Source organism: Taudactylus pleione, unplaced genomic scaffold, assembly GCF_031769625.1.
Source record: "Taudactylus pleione unplaced genomic scaffold, aTauple2 ptg000092l, whole genome shotgun sequence".
Classification (NCBI taxonomy): Eukaryota; Metazoa; Chordata; class Amphibia; order Anura; family Myobatrachidae; genus Taudactylus; species Taudactylus pleione.
Genome location: NW_028284494.1, coordinates 17,824,578 through 17,845,284, shown reverse-complemented (window position 1 = coordinate 17,845,284; position 20,707 = coordinate 17,824,578). Strand labels below are relative to the sequence as shown.

Here is a 20,707-nt window from a genome sequence, read left to right as displayed (position 1 = left end):
TCAGTAGGTAAGGAGTCAAAACAGCTTTCCCAGGTAGTTTAAAAAAAATGTAACCTGTATTTCCCTGTGGAGAGAGGCTTCAATCCAGTCCGTATTGGAAAATAAAGAAAAGCTTGTCCCTGAAAAACATCAGAGAAGATGGGAAAATTGATAACAAATGTTGTAAAATACCCTTACGAGCCACAACAGAGATTATAATTTTCTGCTGCCTTGGGGCAGTTTTAGTTTGCGGCTGAAGGTCCCCAAGACCACCCACTCTGGAGTTAAGGGGAGAAAATTAATCAAATCCAACATAGTTTATTGCTTGACTAAGGTCCAAAACTGCTTTATCAGCCAGCAATCCCAGAAGCAATGGGATAGTGTGGCGGGAGAAATGGCACATTTTGGGCATGTTGATGAATCAGTTCTCCGATCAAGGATGCTTTAGAAGGCAACAGATAACCTCTATAAATAAATTTATATAACATCGCTCTATAGGTGTTTGCCAGAAGAGTTCAAAGTGAATAAGACAGGGAATTTAAAATTTGGCTGCACTGAAGATACGGGAATTGCTCCTGCCATACCGTCATTCCAGAGCGGTGATTGGGAGAGAGGAGGGGAGCACGTATAATAAGGAAATGGCTTTCGGTCTGTATCGACTGGTCTGATGAGCATCAATAAGTACATTGGTCCAATCTGACGAGGAGAGGGTTGGAGTATCGCATGGACAAAAGGAGAGCAAAAGGATTAGAATGCAGGAATATACTGAACATTTATCTGTGAATTGGGCAAAGGGCAGAAATCTATGGGATCTAACGTCTACCAGCACTCTAATGGAGGCAAGGTCTTTTTGCACTCAAGAGGAAATAGGGAAAGAAGCCTGGCCTCACTGGAAATAAGGGTTGCCCAGCAGAGGGGGCACAATGAGAAAGAGGCATTCGGCCTCCACAGTTTTCTAAATTTCAACCAAACAGTCCATGTAGACATCGAAAGAGGATTGTCTGTGGCTGTAGAAGTGACATCTTTTTTTGCCAAAAAATGTAAGAATGACACCAAAGGAAGGTATGGTAACAGAGTAGAAGGGGCATAAAGATTTTGAGAAGATAACCAGTCCTTGAGAGGACCGTGCAGGCAGGGTAGGCAGGGGAGGCAGAGCCTCCGCTGCCTACCCTTTGTATTAGAATAATACAAAGAAGAAATTTATAACTTATAAACATCTTCTTCGTTTATTGTAATACTTTTTATATTTAACACTCACCAGCTTTGTATTAAAATAATACAAAGAAGATATTTATAACTTCTAAACATCTTCTTTGTTTATTGTAATACTTTTTATATTTAACACTCACCAGCTTTGTGGAGATCCTTAGAACTACAGGGAGACGAGAGATGAGGCAGCAACAGCTCAGCCTCGCTTCTGTATAATCAGACACTGCCTGCAGAGCTGGGGGCGGGGCCACACCATGGGCAGTAATCTGCACAGAAAGAGAGCTAATAGAGGCATGCCTCTGAGTTTTGGGGGTGTGCCTTGAGCACTGATAGACACCTTGGATGTGTAATGTGACCAGGAAGTGCTCAGTCAGCAGCAGCAAAAAAAGACACAATGATGCAGATAGGAGAATCAATGGACACTGAAGTGTAGTGAGGGGAGAGTTACAGTGAGTAGATGGGTGAGACAGGCTCCCAGCACTCAGACCCATCTTCATGTGTGCCTCCCCAGCCATTGACCTCACTGCACGTCACTGGTCCTTAATGTATGTTTATTATAATTAGATACTGTAAAAATTAGTACAGTGATGTGGTTATCTTTCCCTACTGCTTTGAATACTTTAACACCGTATGAATTTTTATCAACAGATTCTGTTTTACTGGTATAATTGTATTAAGTACTAAGTTAGCCATGAAATTTGTCCATTCTGAAAATGCTAAGTGCATATACAGTAATTATAGGTGTAAATCTGTTTATATATGTGCAGAATGTGCTGCATTACAGGAGGTCCTTAAAGGTCTGCAAGAAACAATTGAATTGCAGTGTAACATGAGAGGTAAGCCATTTAAAGGTGTATACTATTATATTTATTTATTTCAATCTATTTATCTAAATAGAATGAAAATCTAAATTGCTTGTTGGATAATTAATAACAAAATGAACACAATGTTTACTGGACTTACATTTTCTCTCTCTAAGGGGTCTATTCAATATGTTGATAATTAACATACTAACTCGCCGCGAGTGCTGGAGCAATTCATCATTGCTGATCTGAAAATCATCTGTTTCTGCAAGTGGCTTCACTTGTCCTTTCGGAGCAGTGAGACAAGTGCACATGCGTGACCTACAGGTCGCGCATGCGCACAAGAGCCCTGATGTCCGGCGGAAGGAGCCCTTTTCGCGACCCGGGGCTCCTTCCCATAGGGAAGGAGAGGGTTGCGAGCCCGGAGTGGAGAGCACTCGCCATCTGAAGATGGCGAATACTCCTGCAATCAATATATTGCATTTTCGGAGCTTGATGAATTCTCTCCCCATACTAATGGGTGGGCTAGTCCACCCCCGGACCACCCAATCGTTTTGCCTATGCCTGCCAGGCATGCCCATGACACTGTGCTGCACCGGCTGCCTTAGGCTGTCATACAGTTTGAGCAGCGAGTGCAGGTAAACGGTAAAGGCGCTCAAAAATCAAGCAGCGGGGAGGGCGGGGCTCCAGCCTGGCGCCTCCTTGCAATGCTTACCCCGCTGACTACATCACGTCGGCCCTGACTGTATGAATGCTGTAGCTATAGGATTATTGTAGGTTACTAGATCAGCTGATCTATTAATAGTTGTAGTCACTTATGCTGATTGTGGGGATGTTTTCTTACATTTTGATATCCAAGCAAAAATAAATATTCATAACTAGCAATTACTGATTCAGAGTTAAATGTAAAGAGTTTATGACCTAAGAATGCAAAATCATTATACAGGTAACATAAGCTTTCCTGACATGCCTGTCCAAATTAAATTGCATGCATGTTTAAAATACGCTGAACTAAAATTACAGGTGTAAATAGTGCATAAGCAAACGCTGGAGGGTTTCCAGATGCTCAGAAACCCCCTCCTTCCTGACCATTGGCTCAAATCATAACCACAATAGTATATAATACAATTTTATTACAACTGCTGCCATATCATGCTGTATAAGGGACTTAGGGCCTGATTCAGACCCGCTCGCGAGCGCTGACCACTCGCTAGCGGGTCGATGGTGCCCTAGTGCGCATGCGCACGACGGAGGCCGCTCCGTCGTGTGCATGCGCAAGACCCGGCTAGCGACGGGGAAGCCGTCGCTTCGGGTCTGGCACCAAAGGGGGCGTGCTGTCGATGGTGAGTGACAGCACGCCCCCTTTGGTGGGCGTGCCGGGGGCGTGGCTGCCAGATGGAGGCGTTCCCATGGGAACGCCTACCGTCTGGGTCCGGCCCCACTGACATCACTAGTGATATCAGTGGGAGTGCTTTTGGCTCTGATAGAGCCAAAATCACTCCATGGCTCGCGGCAGCGAGACCCTACCGCAGGGTCTCGTCGCAAGCCCGATGGTCGCGATGGTCTTGACCATCGCGACCATCTTTTTGGCCGCTCGCATATGCTGTGGGTGGTCACCCACAGCTATGCGAGCGGCTAGGAGGCCGCTCCAAGTTTAGGTAGGAGGGCCCTGATTCAGAGCGAGCGCTCTTGTCAGAGTGTCCAGCTCTGAATCAGGCCCTTAATGCGGCAGCTGCATATGCCCAGTGGTAACAGCTGCTCCTAGCAAGTCTTCTGTGTGTGTGTGTGTGTGTGTGTGTGTGTATGTGTGTGTGTATCTGAGCGCTTGATCAGTGCACCGGCCCATAGATGCTGTTATTGTATGTAGCCACTCAAGGGCCAATGTAGGGTAGCATGCAATATATTGCAGATGGAACTGGATATTTTTAGAAGTGCTCATGCTCCAGAGCTGAATGCACACATCTACAGGCGATTCAGAATCGTACGCATCTCAGTCACCTCTACATCAGCGGGTGGGCTGGTGACGCGATTCCCACTGAATCGCGTCCTCGTGGCTCCGCCCCCTGTTTCACAATGCCGCAAATCTTGTCATTGTGAAGAGGGGGCGGGGCCACGATGACGCGATCGTGCTGTCACACCCCATGCTCCATCTCCAATGATGAGTCATTGTCACGTCACGCCCCCTTTTGCTGCACTATGCCTCTCCGCTGTGAAAGCCGACAGCTCCCACCTGGAAGGAGGGAGCTAAAAGTCAGTAAGTATACTCTACATTTACAGCTGAATGGGCGTAACTGGGCGGCAATCGATCGTCACAAATAGACCAAGTTTATCTCTTGCTCCTAGTATATGGTTGGTGCAAATGCAGGCTGAAAATGATAATGACGATTTAACCCAGCGTACAGGGAAGGGGCAGAACACACAAATATATGCGTACAACTCATCAAAAAGGCAAATATATTTGTGCACACAATGTGTAATTGTGGCTGACATGCGTGTAACTCTGAATTGGCCTCCTAGGGACATATCCAATTAGCCGCAAGATTTTTTTGCCCATCGTCACCATTTTTTCATTAACACAGGTATGCGCACTTCTGATTCCCGCTCTTATCCGGTTAAAAAAATGGTAATTTTTCCCACGAACACCCATTTGAAATGTAAAAAAAATAATAATTTGGGAAGCAGCTTGTACCATAAAAAATAAATATTGGGAAACAGTAAAGATGTCTATTACTGTACCAAAGAAAATAATAAAAGTGCTTTTAAAATTAGAAAAATTATAAAAAAACAAAAACTTTTTTGTTTAAATGCAAACGAATAAAACGGGAAAAAAAAACCCTTATCTATTGTAAACAGAGGCACAGATAGAGGGAGCGAGTACAAACTACCGGGACCCAGGTTTGCAAGAAAGGCACAAATACGCCTCCAACGCGGTGTCGCCATGACCCCTCCAGCACCTCACTGCTGATATGGGGTCTCAAAATCACAGCAGGATGTGGCCACGCCTCACACACCGCGGTCATGCCTCCTTCATGCTCGGGTCCAGCATTTCTCTTGATGTCCATGGTTGGAAATTGTGTGTCTGATCCACCAAAACTACATCCATTTCCTATCAGCCCCTTCCTGATAGGGAACGCCCTTTTGAGAAACTAAAAATTAGAATTATTGGCAGGTATGTGACTTGTGCCATTGCTTCCACAATCTAGGGCTGATTATTTATCTCGGGTCAGAATTCCCTATCCCCATACATGTTGCTGAGCATTTGTATAAATAATAATAATAATTATAATAATAATAATAACCTTTCCTACAAACGGTCTATGCTGATGATCGGCAGAAAAATATAAATAGCAGAGGGTTGATGTGTGGAATATGTACTTGATTGATTGCGTTTGTTGAAAGTACCATATCTATCTCTGCTTAATTTATCTCAGTATCATTAAACCTTTACTTATGTTTAGATGAGAACTTCAGCCTGCAGAAGAATCTAAATGTATTAGAGATTAAACTACAAGATACCACCCAGGTGAGAGTGAAATCATACTAGTAAGAATCATACACAGTGTGGTCCCAATATGTAGCACATAGTGGGCCTGATTCTGTGTCGTACATTACGCAAAACAACTCTGGACGCCCGCTGTGCAAGCAGGATACCAATGCGACTATGCACATGCCCGGAGACGTACGCATCGTAGCGCCCTACTATTCTGTCCGCGAGAGTAGCCATCATTATTATCATGCTCACTCATTTCCAGTGTGTGAACAGGTGGGGCTGGGGGACACACACACGCCTGACAGCATGTGAAGATAGCTTTCCTGTCTGTACGGGAAAAGAGTAGTTATCATTTACTAACATCCATTACAACAGGTGCAGAAACCTTAACAACCAATCAGATGCTTGCTTCCATTACCTGCTGTAACTTGCACTAGACAAACTAAAGGTATTGCTGATTGGTGTTGGGGTTCTGTGCTTATTTTACACCCCACAGCACTAGTCTCTATAGAAGATATTTCCAATGAAGCACTGCAAAATGGTATTCAAACTGGTTTGGAAGAAACTCATGTAAGGGGGGAGGGTTATATATTTAAAGAGCATATGTGATAAAATATGTGCTCTTTAAATATATCATCCCCCTCTCAGCACCTATCCCCCCCCCTCAGCACTCCAAACAAGCCCTACCCCCAGCAACGACCTCATGGTCCCCACACCACCTTCATAGGGCTTGGCTTGCACTTGACAGACACTGAGATACAGACTTACACTGTTTTACTGCCTGTCCGCAGTGCCACAGCCCACAGAGCCATTCTCCCGGGTCCCAGCCACTCTCTCCCAGCAGCCAGCCGCCGGTCACGGTGCCAAGTTGCAGCGCAGCAGCAGTGTGTCGATGGCGATCACATGATACGTGGCGTCCGCGACAGCACGACCAGAGAGACGTGGTGGAGCCGAAGGAGGAGCGCCGATCAGCATCAGCGGCTCCGCTCCTCTAGTTAGAAGACTGACTCACTGAAGCCGGTAGGTGGAACAGCCGGGACCCGGGTGACAATGGAGCCAGGTGCCCCCTTCAGGGCTGGCGCCCGGCGGCAACTGACTCCATTGTCTCTGGGAGTTCCGCCACTGCTGCCCACTGATTACTTCCTCCCACTCCCACCTCCAAGATTTTGCCCATGCTGCTCCCTACCTCTGGAATTCTCTCCCTCTCTCTATCAGACTCTCTACTAATCTTCAAACGTGCTGTCAAGACCCATTTCTTCATCAAAGCTTTGTAGCTTCTACCCTTTCTGTGTCACCCCTGTCTGCCCCTCCCATTTATAATGTAAGCTCTCACGAACTGGTCCTCTTCCCCCACGTGCTTCTCCTTCCCTTACTTATAATATTGTTTGCTCCTAACTACCAATAACAGCACCTAACACTTGGTTGCTGACTCCCTGCTGCTTATTTAAGTGTTATGATCGCTAATGCAATAATGTTTATAAGCCATGTCCTTGTCCTGCATTGTTTTGTACTGTTAATAACTGTTTTCTTGTGTGCTCATTTGCTTATGAACTTTGTAAGGCGCTACAGAACCCTTGTGGCACCATAAAAATAAAAGATAATAATAACATAAGAGCAGTAATTTGCGGTAGTGGGGTTTAAATAAACGTTTGTTGTATTTATGTCTACTGATCCTTTTTTTTCCCAATACATTTTTTATTGAGTTTCACTTTTAACAGAGGCAGAAATAATAATAAAAATAAACTTAAATAAAAAGAATAAAGCAATATAATACTAATAATAATAAAAATAAAATAAAATAGCAGAATCTTAGACAGTACACATTCAGGGGTTGATTACAGATATCACATTTCCATAGCGACATATTTAGAAATCGGTTATATATCATCAAAACAATACTCGTTTAGAGCTCAAGAAGCATCAATATCAGAAGAGGAATGAAGAATTCCAAGATCAACGGGACCAGATTTCAAGGAATGTCCTCCCAGACTCTCTCTATATTCTGTCCATTTAAACCACAGGGGAGAGGAGACCATAGTAGAATATTTGCTCTCCGCTGTCTCAAAATTACAATTACATTTAACCTTATTTATTATTATGCCTAAAGTGGGTACGCTGTCTGACCTCCACATCTGCGCAATAGCAGCTTTTGTAGATATTAGGACGTGCCCCATTGTATATCTATCTCCCTTTGTTAGGTTCCCTTGGAAAATATTCACAACGCTTTATCCCAAAATGGAATAAATTCATCTTTGTCCTCAAAATTCTACACACAATACCCCATAATGAAAACGTGTAAAAAGTTTTTTTGAGATTTTTGCAGATTTAATTATAAAAAAAAACCTTTGTTGATACACCTTTGGCAGCAATTACAGCCTCAAGTCTTTTTGAATATGATGCCACAAGCTTGGCACACCTATCTTTGGGCAGTTTTGCCCATTCCTTTTTCCAGCACTTCTGAAGCTCCATCAGGTTGGATGGGAAGCGTCGGTGCACATCCATTTTCAGATCTCTCCAGAGATGTTCAATTGGATTCAAGTCTAGGCACTGGTTGGGCCACTCAAGGACATTCACAGAGTTGTCCTGAAGTCACTCCTTTGATATCTTGGCTGTGTGCTTAGGGTTGTTGTTCTGCTGAAAGATGAACCGTCGCCCCAGTCTGAGGTCATTAGTTCTCTGGAGCAGGTTTTCATCCAGGATGTCTCTGTACATTGCTGCATTCATCTTTCTCTCTATCCTGATGAGTGTTCCAGTTCTTGCCGCTGAAAAACATCCCCACAGCATGATGTCGCCACCACCATGCTTCACTGTACGGATGGTATTGGCCTGGTAATGAGTGGTGCCTTGTTTCCTCCAAACATAACGCCTGGCATTCACACCAAAGAGTTCAATCTTTGTCTCTCATGGTCTGAGAGTCCTTCAGGTGCATTTTGGCAAACTCCAGGCGGGCTACCATGTGCTTTTTACTAAGGAGTGGTTACTGTCTGGCCATTCTACCATACAGGCCTGAATTGTGGATTGCTGCAGAGATGGTTGTCCTTCTGGAAGGTTCTCCTCTCTCCACAGAGGAATGCTGTAGCTCTGACAGAGTGACCATCGGGTTCTTGGTCACCTCCCTGACTAGGGCCCGCCTCCTTCGATCGCTCAGTGTAGACGGCCGGCCAACTCTAGGAAGAGTCCCGGTGGTTCCGAACTTCTTCCATTTATGGATGATGGAGGCCACTGTGCTCATTGGGACCTTCAAAGCAGCAGATATTTTTCTGTACCCTTCCCCAGATTTGTGCCTTGAGACAATCCTGTCTCGGCGTTCTACAGACACTTCATGCTTGGTTTGTGCTCTGACATGCACTGTCAAGTGTATAACCTTATATAGACAGGTGTATGCCTTTCAAAATCATGTCCAATCAACTGAATTTACCACAGGGAGTCTCCAATTAAGTTGTAGGAACATCTCAAGGATGATCAGTGGAAACAGGATGCACCTGAGCCTAATTTTGAGCTTCATGGCAAAGGTCGTGAATACTTATGTACATGTGATTTCTTTGTGTTTTTTTTTTTTATTAGCTTTGCATAAATCTCTCAAAAAAATCTTTTTACACATTGTCATTATGGGGTATTGTGTGTAGAATTTTGAGGACAAGTATGAATTTATTCCATTTTGGAATAAGGATGTACATAACAAAATGTGGAAAAAGTGAAGCGTGAATACTTTGCGGATGCATTGTAGATCCTACCTCTCCACACTTCCTCCAGCAAAATTTAGAAATGGATGGTCAAATTTTGTGTTGTCTCTCAGGGGTGAAGTATGATCTATGGATTAACTTTAAATACATTTCTGAATGGTTGATACAACGAGACATCCTAAAACAGGTGCGAAAAATTATTTCCCAATCCTCCCTCTCTAACGATCTCGAGAAATCATCCTCCCATTTTTGTAAGCAAGTGAATTTATTTGGACTATTCTCCGTTATTAGAAGTTGATACCACCATGTAATGCCCCCTTTATGGTTAGAGGACTATAAACTCTGGTAAGGATATATGTTGGGCCTTGAAGGTGGGCAAGCTCTGAACCCAGTGCCGTATCTGCAGATATTTTAAAAAATCCTGTTTCGGGAGATTAAACTTACTCTGAAGCTCAGAGAAGGGGAGCACTCCTTCACCAGACATCATATCCCCCAGGGAGTTCAGGCCTGCAGCCTTCCAAGGCTCCACCTGTAAGTTTCCAATTAATCTAGCTATACAAGATGTTGAGAGTGCTGGTGTCGGTAAGGAAATGTCTTTGCCCCTAGTAACGAGTCTATGCCACACCTGTATTGTGGCACTAATTGAGCTAGAATGCTTGGAACTTGGGGGTTGCTCGGAGAGAGGGAGCCATAATAAGTCTGGAAGGGTTAAGGGTTTTACTGCCTCCAATTCATATGTTACCCAAGGCTTAATATTATCCTCCGCAAACAAATCTCTTGCCTAATTTAACAAACAACAAACTGAAACATAATTTTTGTTTTAAACTAACAACTTGACGGCATAAGGAATTGCTCAATGATTAAATGCAGGCTCACAGTACTCAGCGACATTTTTCTGAATAAGCACAATCCAAATATATTCATGGGGGGAGCATATTAAAAACAAATGGATGACGAGGTCTGTGTTTAATTAGAAAATTTGGCATTTTGAGTGAACTAACCAGAAGATTACTCAATGCATTAGCCCAGAGCACGACTTTATTAAAAACACATTTCTTTTACTGCCACTGCCGGGGGAAGTGATTCGTTACTCTGAGCAATTTCTGGCATAAAGAGTGAAATGGTTTAGACACTGGAAACGTTTTCACATAATACGCAATGAATTACGTCTGTGATTTCAGACCAGAGAAACATATCTCTCCAGTCCCTGTGTTATTTTTTTATAAAACTTTTAGGGGCCTATTCATCATCACTTAATTTCTGCAAAAGCAGGTGAAAATTAGAGATGAGCGGGTCCGGTTTTCGGGGAACCGGACCCACCCGAACTTCGTGTAACCGAGCCGAGATCTGAGTCCGGCTCGGAATTTCCCGCCTGACTCGGATACAAAAACGAGGCAAAACGCGTCATCCTCCCGCTGTCGGATTCTTGCGGGTTTTGGATTGTATAAATGTCTCGGTGATCTGTGCCATTTTCACTCCGGCTGTGGAGAGTGTACAGAACAGACGTGCTACTCTGTCTGTGCACATGCTGCTGTTTCACTGGATTATCCTATCGGGAGCTGGGACTGCAGGCTGCTGCTGTGTTGTCCAAAAAGGGGCTGGGGCTGCAGTACATAAAGGGGGCTTCAGTAATCAGTACATAAGGGCTGCTTCTGTGTTGTCCTGTCCATCAAGGGTCTTGGGCTGTAGTTCATAAAGGGGTGCTGTGTTGTCCAGGGGGGGGTGCTCTGTCAAGCCAGGGGTGCTCTTCCCCAGTGTAAAAAAAAATAAAAGTTAAAAATAATAATAATTATTATCATTCCTCAAAAAATAAAAAAAAAGATCTTTTAGATTTTTGTGTGTGTGTGTGTGCTAGCTAGTAGCTACGCTATTATTGTTCGGTGACACCGCCGGCCAGACTGCTGTGTTTTTCATCAAGGGGCTGCTGCCTTGTCAGATGTGCTTTTCCCCAGTGTAAAAAAAGTAAACCTGAAATAAAATTATCATTCCTCGAAAAATAAATCTTTTTTTTTTGTTGTTGCTGTTAGCAACTTAGCTGCGCTATTATTGTTCAGTGACACTGCCGGCCAGACCGCAGTTTATCATCCACGTATTTGTGACTCTGCATGTGGTCTGTCCGCACTCCGCAGGGGTGCTTTGTTGTCCATAAACGGGTGCTGTGTTGTTCATGAAGGGGCTGCTGCCTCGTCCAGGGGAGCTTTTCCCCAGTGTAAAAAAATAAATAAAAGTGAAATAAAATTATAATTACTCAAAAAATAATAAAAAATATATATATATTTTATTGTGTGTTAGCAACTTAGCTGCGCTATTATTGTTCAGTGACACTGCCGGCTATTGTTCACCCATGCTCTCCCCTCCTCCCTCATAAATTTGCTTCGGAATCATAAAATTAAATTACATTTGCTGCCAATCAACCCTTCCTGTCCCTGCCTTCAACTATATACATACTCCATCTTCCTTGATTAATGAGAACATATGTTTCCTTATGTGCCATGTTGGAAGTTGAACTGCCACGTGTTTGTGCTGCCCACTGCTGCCCCTTAGCTTAGAATACAAGACAATAAAGTATTGCAAATACAATAACGGAGAAGAGAAACCGATAGCCCAATAAAATATTCAACTAATTGCAACAATACAATAATAATAGTTAGAAATAAGCAATGGGTAATTGAAATTTCAACAATCAACAGTGAAGAAAGTCGAATTCCCTCTTTTATTTTATTGCATCTTCTGTCTTTAATGTAATCAACCTCTTATCCTCTTAAGAGTTGTACCTGGATTTGGGGGTTCCAGTCCATAATTTCTTTTTATGTTTATAGGCACCAACTGCTGATTTCAAGTTTTGTGGTCACCAGCATAATGATTTTAATTATTAATAATTTGGGGAGTGGAATTAGCTAATTTAGCCATGCTAACAGTTATTAGAGATGTGCCAGGCAAATCATCGGCATGTTTTGGTTTTGGCAAAACCAGCCTCTCGTGCTTCGGTTTTGGTTTGGGATTTCTTTAAAGATTGATAAAAACAGCTAAAATCATGTAACTCGGCCCTGTTTTTGTTCCTATAGTATTAACATCAATAACTTGAATTTCCAGCCATTTCCAAACAATTTTGACCACCTCACAGCAGCTGAAATCACTAGGGAGGGACACTAGACATTAGATCCGAGTTCCGAACCTGGCGAGAATACAGTACCAGAGTTGGGATTCGGTTCCACTTGGAATCCCAAAGTTCGGGTGTGTTTGGTTTTCAGCAAAACCTGAACCGCTCATCCTTATTAGTAAAACAGGACACTTTAGCACAAGGCTTCAAAATAAGGAGATACAATTGTCATAGCAATGATTTCTTGCAGAAGTTACAGTACTACATTTTCATACCTTCCCATAATAGATTGTAAACGTGTTGCTGACGCTGTGGCACCAAAGTTCAAGATTTGCCAAACCTCCCCTGCATTGTAAAGAGAAGTGTTGATCTGACTAATAACGCGTTCATATGCCATGCAGAATGTATTTGCTACAACAATAACGTAGTAATAATTAAAACATGACATGCATTTTTTTTTACATCTTTAATGAATTGTGTGTGTAAAGAATGGAATCAGAACAGAGCAGAATAAAGATTCTACCAGCGGCTGTGGTAGTTTTTATGGAGGATTTGTGATGTTTTTTACTCTTTTTAAAAATTTTTTAAATAATACAGGTTGAGTCTCCGATATTATAATATTCCAAAATACGGAATTATTTTGGCATGACTGAGATAATTAAACCTTTGATTTTTGATGGTTCAATGTACACAAACTTTGTCTAAGGCACAAATTATTAAAAATATTGTATAAAAGTACCTTCAGGCTGTGTGTATAATGTGTATATGATACATAAATTCATTTCATGTATGTACACAAACTTTGCTTGAGCCACAAAATTATTGAAAATATTGTATAAAATGACCTGCAGGCTGTGTGTATAAGGTGTATATAACACATAAATGCATTCTGTGTATATATTGGGGTCCTATTCCCAAGATATTTCATTATGATAAGCAAATATTCCAAAATACGGAATATTCCGTTATCCAAAATACCCCTGGTCCCAAGCATTTTGGATATGGGAGACTCAACTTGTAATAAGATATTGAGCAATTTTGTTTTTTTTTAATCAGTAACTATTCAACACCATTATGATGATACTGTAGTTAATGAACATGTTGTTATGTTTAAATTATTTATCTGTAAAATCATGGTAGTGTTTTGCTTTGGATTCATATTAAAATGATAATATTATTTATGCCCAATTATAATGGACAAAATGGAAGGAGTAAACAAACATTCTCTGGGGCAGGTCACGTTGTGCGAATATCGGCCAGTTACGGTAGGATGATTCCGCTCGCCCTTCCATAGGCTGTGAGCATAATCAGCCGTCCATGACATGATTTGCAAACGCATTAGAATGGCTTCCAATGGACTCTGTGGCTAAATGAATCTGCCTCTTTGTGTTTCTATCCATAGTTACATAGAAACTCAAATACACAACATAAAAAAATATATTAATCTGCTTCTCCCGATTACAGATTATTAATTACACTACTTTTTCTTACTAAAGCACATTGTCTTTCCTAATAGCATACTGTGATTTCACCTATTTGCATTATGTTTTCAGTGTGGGAATAGAGGATTAGTCGGTTATCTGGGCCAGCAATGAAGCCTGAAGCTTGTTGCCAGGCCCCCTGCGCTTGGTATATTGCAGTTGTTCTTAAACTCGGTCTTCAGGACCCCAAACAGTTCACGTTGTCCAGGTCACTATGCAGGTGTACAGATGTATTAATGTCACATTTTAAAGATCCTCAGGTGAATGGAAAATATGAACTGTTTGGGGTCAGTCGCCTGAGTTTGAGAACCACTGGTATATTGGAACTCGGGGATGTACTGTTGCCAAGTGGAGGTATTCTGAGTGTTCTGTCCTCGATTTAACCACTCAGCTAGCATCAATGAAGCCTCTTTGTCATTTTACTTAGCTACACAATATAATTAGCAAGGTGGATGATCATGTCTGTCAAGTTCAACTTATTATATCATATGTTCTAGCAGTGTTGATACAGATGATGACAAAATATATTTCAGCAAAGCAGCTACCAATTAGTCCTCACAATAGGGGAACAAATCTTCATGGCCACTTAAACTGGACTAATCCCCAACATTAATCATTCAAACAATTCTTTCTGATTATTATAGTCAGGGATATAGTACCATTCCTTCTTCATAAATCCAACCAATCCACTATTAATTCCAGGTATAAATGATTCATTTCTTCTTCTATTTAAAAAATAAAATAAAATGTACAATTACAGTGAATAAACCCCTTGTAAGCCTAAGCAGCAGATCACAGAGACATTCCATGATTCAGGTTACAGAGAGGGAAACCGAAAAGAAGAACCTATAGTAGAGCCTGTAGCTCAGTGCACAGAGGGCCTGATTCAGACCCGCTCGCAAGTGCTATGTGCTCGCAAGCGGATCCATGGCCGGGCAGTGCGCACGCGCAGCGTGCACGAGTCCCGCAGCGAGCGAGAAATCACTCGCTGCGGGACTCACTACAAGACGGGGCGGCTGTCGATGTTGATCCACAGCTCGCCCCGTTTTGTAGGCGGGGAGGGGGGGTGGCTGGACAAACGGAGGCGTTTCTGAAGGAACGCCTGCCGTTTGGGGGTGGACCTACTGACATCACGAGTGATGTCATTAGTGAGCTTCCGGCTCTATTAGAGCAGGAAGCTCACTGGGGCTTGCGGGAACAAGACCTTACCACAAGGGTCTTGTCGCAAGCCAGATGTCGCGACCATCACATGGCCACTCGCAAAAGCTGTGGGTGGTCACCCACAGCTTAGTGAGCGGCCAGGAGGCCGGCTCCAAAAAAAACCAAAAACGCCCTGATTCAGAGCGAGCGCTCTGAAAGAGCGTCCGACTGTGAATCAGGGCCTGAGACCTCACTGCCGCAAACACACAGTCCAGCATTTCAAATGCCACTGAGGTGTCAGATGGAATTACAATGCTGCACCTATGGCAGCCAGGCTTCTTGGACACATGAAACTTGTGTCTTTGGCAGAGAAACATTTGTGCCACTTTTTAAAATAGCTGCAATCTTATGCAGTGAGGCTGGCATGGGTAGAGAGACAGTCTGGTGGCAAAACAGGCTATCATATAGGCAGGCAAGGGCTGGATTACCAAGGACCCTGACACTGTACTTATAGATGTTTCCGGTCTCTTTCTCTTATCTGTTTCCTTGTGTCACATCTCCCCTCAGACCAGGGTTACCACACGCGCACGCAGGGGGGGTTTCTGAGTACCTAGAAACCCCCCCTGCTAGCTGCTCCATCGCCGCTCAGCTGAACTTTTTTTTTTTTTTTTTTTAGTAAAGAGAGTCTCCTCACTCTCCTGCCGAAGCTCAGGCAACTGTGCCTGCTGTTAGACTGTGCTGGCTGTAGGGGGAGCTGCATCGGCAGTACGCAGCCCTCCCAGGCAGTTCACATGAGAGCACCAGCGTTGTGAGAGGCTGAGAGTTGCTGCTGGTGTTCTCTTCTGGAGCCGCACCGCAGTTCTGTGTATCGGCAGGGTGGGAGGTGTTATTTAATAAATGATGCTAGAGCTGTATTTATTTGTGTTTTGAAGTGAGAGGTTTTGTGTGTGCGTGTGTCAATGTTTGTGTCAGTGTGTGTGTCTGTGTAGTCTGTCTCTGTGTGTATGTCAATGTTTGTGTCAGTGTGTGTGTCTGCGTAGACTGTGTGTGTCTCAATGTTTGTGTCAGTGTGTGTGTGTGTGTAGTCTGTCAGTGTGTGTGTGTGTGTCAATGTTTGTGTCAGTGTGTGTGTCTGCGTAGACTGTGTGTGTCTCAATGTTTGTGTCAGTGTGTGTGTGTGTGTGTGTGTAGTCTGTCAGTGTGTGTGTGTCTCAATGTTTGTGTCAGTGTGTGTGTAGTCTGTCAGTGTGTGTGTGTGTGTGTAGTCTGTCAGTGTGTGTGTGTGTGTCAATGTTTGTGTCAGTGTGTGTGTCTGTGTAGTCTGTCTGTGTGTGTCGGTGTGTGTCTGTGTAGTCTGTCTGTGTGTGTGTGTCTGTGTAGTCTGTGTGTGTGTGTCTGTGTAGTCTGTGTGTGTGTGTATGTCAATCTTTGTGTCAGTGTATGTGTCTTGCTTAGACTGTGTGTGTAAATCTTTGTGTCAGTGTGTGTGTCTGTGTAGTCTGTCTGTGTGTGTATGTCAATGTTTGTGTCAGTGTGTGTGTCTGTGTCAATCTTTGTGTCAGTGTATGTGTCTTGCTTAGACTGTGTGTGTAAATCTTTGTGTCAGTGTGTGTGTCTGTGTAGTCTGTCTGTCTGTGTGTGTCAGTGTGTCTGTGTAGTCTTTGTCGGTGTGTGTGTCTGTGCCAGTGAGCGTGTCTATGTTTCCAATGGAGGACTCGGTGTCGCCTTTTTATTTCTTGGAGGGGCTGAAAAGCTCCACATGGGATTTTCTCAATAATTGAACCAAACCAAACTTTATTCAATTCATCCTGAGTGCTGGACTATGGGACTATGCAACAGTGTATATATATATATTATATATATATATATATATTTCAGTCGGATACAGGCAGCACTCCTCGGGTACTCAATAATCCAAGCTCGTTAATACATTACTGTGAAACATTTCAGATGCATTTTCCTCCATTAAGGCATTGACAAAATATGTAATAAATGCATCTGAAATTTTGCACAGTAATGTATTAGCAATCTTGGATTATTGAGTACCCAAGGAGTGGTACCTGTATGTGTTTCGATTTGTTTTGTCATTGGTTTGGAAACCCCCCTTTCAAAATCCTGCGTTTGCCACTGGGGTTCTCCTCAGACACAAGCAGTCTGACTGTTCTCTCATGCGTGCCTCCATTATTATGGTACGATTATGTCACTGTGCTGATACTAGGTAGATACAAGAGACTCACTATACACAACATGTTTATGAATCTATTTGTCCCTACATTTCTAGATACATATACACAAAGAAGACTAGGCCAGGTAGAGAACTACACGAAGAAACCCAGTTTGTCTAGATCATCTCTATCATGTAATTATACTGTAGGCTGATCAAGTCGATAATTGCACAATGTATGGCTGCAACCGAACATACCGGTCCCTCGGGCACGAACAATGTTCCAGCATGCCCGACAGATGGGCTAATTTGTGCCCGGATGTACTCACCACCAGTCAGACAGGCCAATTATCTGACCGTGTATGGCAATGTCAGACAATTGGCCTATTTGCCTAATGGTGACTTTTATCTGACTGTGTACGGCCACTTTATCTCCTCCATTCCCTTCATTTATATAGTTTCTTTCCTGTCAACCAGGTAGGCATACTAGTTGTCCTACAGCCTTTAGATGCCACCATCGTGCAGAATCTCTGCCTATATATGGCCTCCTATGTGAACGATTAAGCCTTTGTGTACGCAAACACTTCCATTACACACCCATCAGGTGGAACATCTGCGTTTGTCTGCATTGTCTAACAGTCACCGCCCAATACATTTTCAGTGTACTTCTCCGTGCGTCTGAAATCACAACTGCGACTCTGTATGAACACAATCGGGACGCAATCGGGAAGCATGCGTGGTGCGACTTAGACGCCTGCACAGTAAAGAAAAAAACCCTGCACAACTACATCCGACATGGACATAGCATGGCACCCAGGATCAGGCCTTCTGTCTCCCACGTGCTTTACTATGTCACCAGAGTATGATAAACATTTTTATTTTTTGCACATTTGTTTTCAGGAATATAAGAAAAAGATCGACTTGCTAATGAATGACATGAGAGTCAAGGAGGAAGAATACAGGGCACAGGTGAAGAAGATCCAGTGTGACATGGAGGCAAAATGTAGGTTCAACACACTTGGCCAATACCTGTAGTGAATAATTTATTTATTTATTACCAGTTATTTATATAGCGCACACATATTCCGCAGCGCTTTACAGAGAATATTTGTCCATTCACATCAGTCCCTGTCCCAGTGGAGCTTACAATCTATGGGCCTGATTCAGACCCAGTCGCGAGCGGCTGTCCGCTCGCAAGTGGGTCGATGTTATGCACTGAGCATGCGCACGACGGAGGGAGCTCCGTCGTGCGCATGCGTCAGACGCGACGAGCGAAGGAAAGTCCTTCGCTCGTTGTGTCCGATCAAAGGGGGCGTGCTGTCAATGTTGATTGACAGCACGCCCCCTTTGGTGGGCGTGCCGGGGGCGTGCCTCCCTGACGGGGGCGTTCCCACGGGAACGCCTCCCGTCAGAAGCCGGCCCACTGACATCACTAGTGATGTCAGTGGGAGTGATTTTGGCTCTGATAGAGCCAAAATCACTCCGGAGCTTGAGGTTGAAAACCTCAACCGCAGGCTCCGGCTCGCAATTTCGATGGTCGCGATGGTCTCGACCATCGCGGCCATCACAAAGCATGCTCGTATAGCCTGTGGGTGGTGACCCACAGCTATACGAGCGTCCAGGAGGACGCTCCATGAAAATAGAGCCCGGCCCTCATTCAGAGCGTGCGCTCTGCTCAGAGCGTACGGCTCTTAATGAGGGCCTATATTCCCTATCACATCCGCACACACATACACACTAGGGTTAAATGTTTGTTGGGACCCAATTAACCTACCAGTATATTTTTGGAGTGTGGGAGAAAACCGGAACTCCCAGGGGGAAACCCACGCAAGCACAGGGAGAATATACAAACTCCACACAGTGAGGACCGCAGTTGGAATCGAACCCACAACCTCAGTGCTGTGGGTCAGTAATGCTAACCATTACACCGTAAAACCTTGTGACCTTTAATTACAAGATTTAAAGTTCACAGACATAAATGTTTAGTCTTATTTTAAGCATTGTGCTAAAATATTATTTTATTAATAGCGTATATTATAATAATACTACAAGTTACCTCTTGACCTTTTTTATACGACAGCAGGCAACAATCTGAGACTCTGCAGCGAGTCTGTGCTTCTCTTACAGTGGGGCTTGAACAGTGTGAAAGTGCATGTCCCCATTATTGGACTGGTTGTGGTCTCTGGGCATGATTCTGAGATGGACTTAAATGGTACCACCGATGTATCATCGTACGCAGCGGCTGTGCAAAAATCGGAAAAAGTCACAGTTGCCGGGACTTATATTGATAACCAACCGGTGGCATCTTATATCCGCTGCTTACATATAAAGACGTGACCATTCGACATACTGTACATCGGGTGATTATCGAACTTGTAAGTAACCCAATGCTCACCTAGAATGGCCGTTGGATCTGAGGGCCTGATTCATCAGTGGACAGAATGGCGAAGCCGCACACAAGCAGCTGTACAATACCATCCTTGCTAAAATGCATATGCAGCAGGAAGTGTCTGACACCTCCTGCTGCATCTGCAATCCCAGCGCTGCAACCGAGGTCACGACCATCGCTGCTGGACGGCGCCGGCTAGCTGAATAATCCTCACCTCACGCAGGCTTACCGGCCTTCCACTCCCGGAAAATGGGGACGACATGCCCCCTTTTTTTGGGAGTGCAGGCTGTCCCCGCAACGCTCTGTAAACGCCTCTGTGGCGTGCGACCATGCAATGCAGGACCCGTATGGCATATGCACAGAATGGGATCTGCGGACACGCAGATTCTCGTTAATTAGGCCCTAAGACGCTGAAACCTTTACAACTGCCTACGGGAGCACAATCGCAGACCAAGACATGCCCTGAAAACGGGTGGCACACGCCTGCATTTGGGTCACCAACTCCCAGTTACCTCCTACAAACGGTCCCTGCCTGTCAATTACTTTGCAAATAAATCCTTACTGCGGCTAATGGCACAAGGCCATCACGGCACATGCGCCGTGCAAGTTTTACGCATGCACAGTATGAAAAACATTGCTGAACGGTGCAAACATTGACGTTGCATTCAGAGACAGAAACAATGCCAATGATTCAGCTTTTATGGACACTTACAGCAACCAAAAATGTGTGTTGTCCCCTATCAGAGTTAAATAATTGTGAAGTCCGCTCAGCTTCTTGGAGTTCCAAATTGCAAAAGATTTATTTGCATAAATAATACAAAGAGTACCGCCCCCTTACACTGCACATGCTCGTTTGGCACAACACAAGGCTTCAATTCTGAATGCACTGAGGGCCTGATTCAGAGCCGGACGCTCTGACCAGAGCGCTCGCTCTGAATCAGGGCCCTCCTACCTATTCTTGGAGCAGCCTCTTGGACGCTCGCATAGCTGTGGGTTACCACCCACAGCTTATGCGAGCATCCATGATGATGGTCGCGATGGTCAAGACCATCGCGACCATTGGGCTTGCGATGAGACCCTGCGGTAGGGTCTCGTTGCCGCAAGCCCTGGAGTGATTTTGGTTCTATCAGAGCCAAAATCACTCCCACTGCATCACTAGTGATGTCAGTGGGGCCGGACCCAATCAACATCGACAGCACGCCCCCTTTGGTGCGAGACCCCGAGCGACGGCTTCCTCGTCGTTCGCCGGGTCTTGCACATGCGCACGAC

The 20,707-nt window shown here is 44.1% G+C and overlaps 1 protein-coding gene across 1 annotated transcript in view; it reads left to right on the top strand.

Annotated features, from left to right (window-relative positions):
- Positions 1–20,707, top strand: part of CCDC152 (coiled-coil domain containing 152) — a 62,815-nt gene that overhangs the window by 6,294 nt on the left and 35,814 nt on the right. Inside the window, exons 3-5 of the mRNA XM_088469500.1 lie at positions 1,956–2,024; positions 5,450–5,514; positions 17,950–18,052. Of these exons, the coding sequence (XP_088325626.1) occupies positions 1,956–2,024; positions 5,450–5,514; positions 17,950–18,052 (237 nt within the window). The remainder of the gene's footprint in view (positions 1–1,955; positions 2,025–5,449; positions 5,515–17,949; positions 18,053–20,707) is intronic.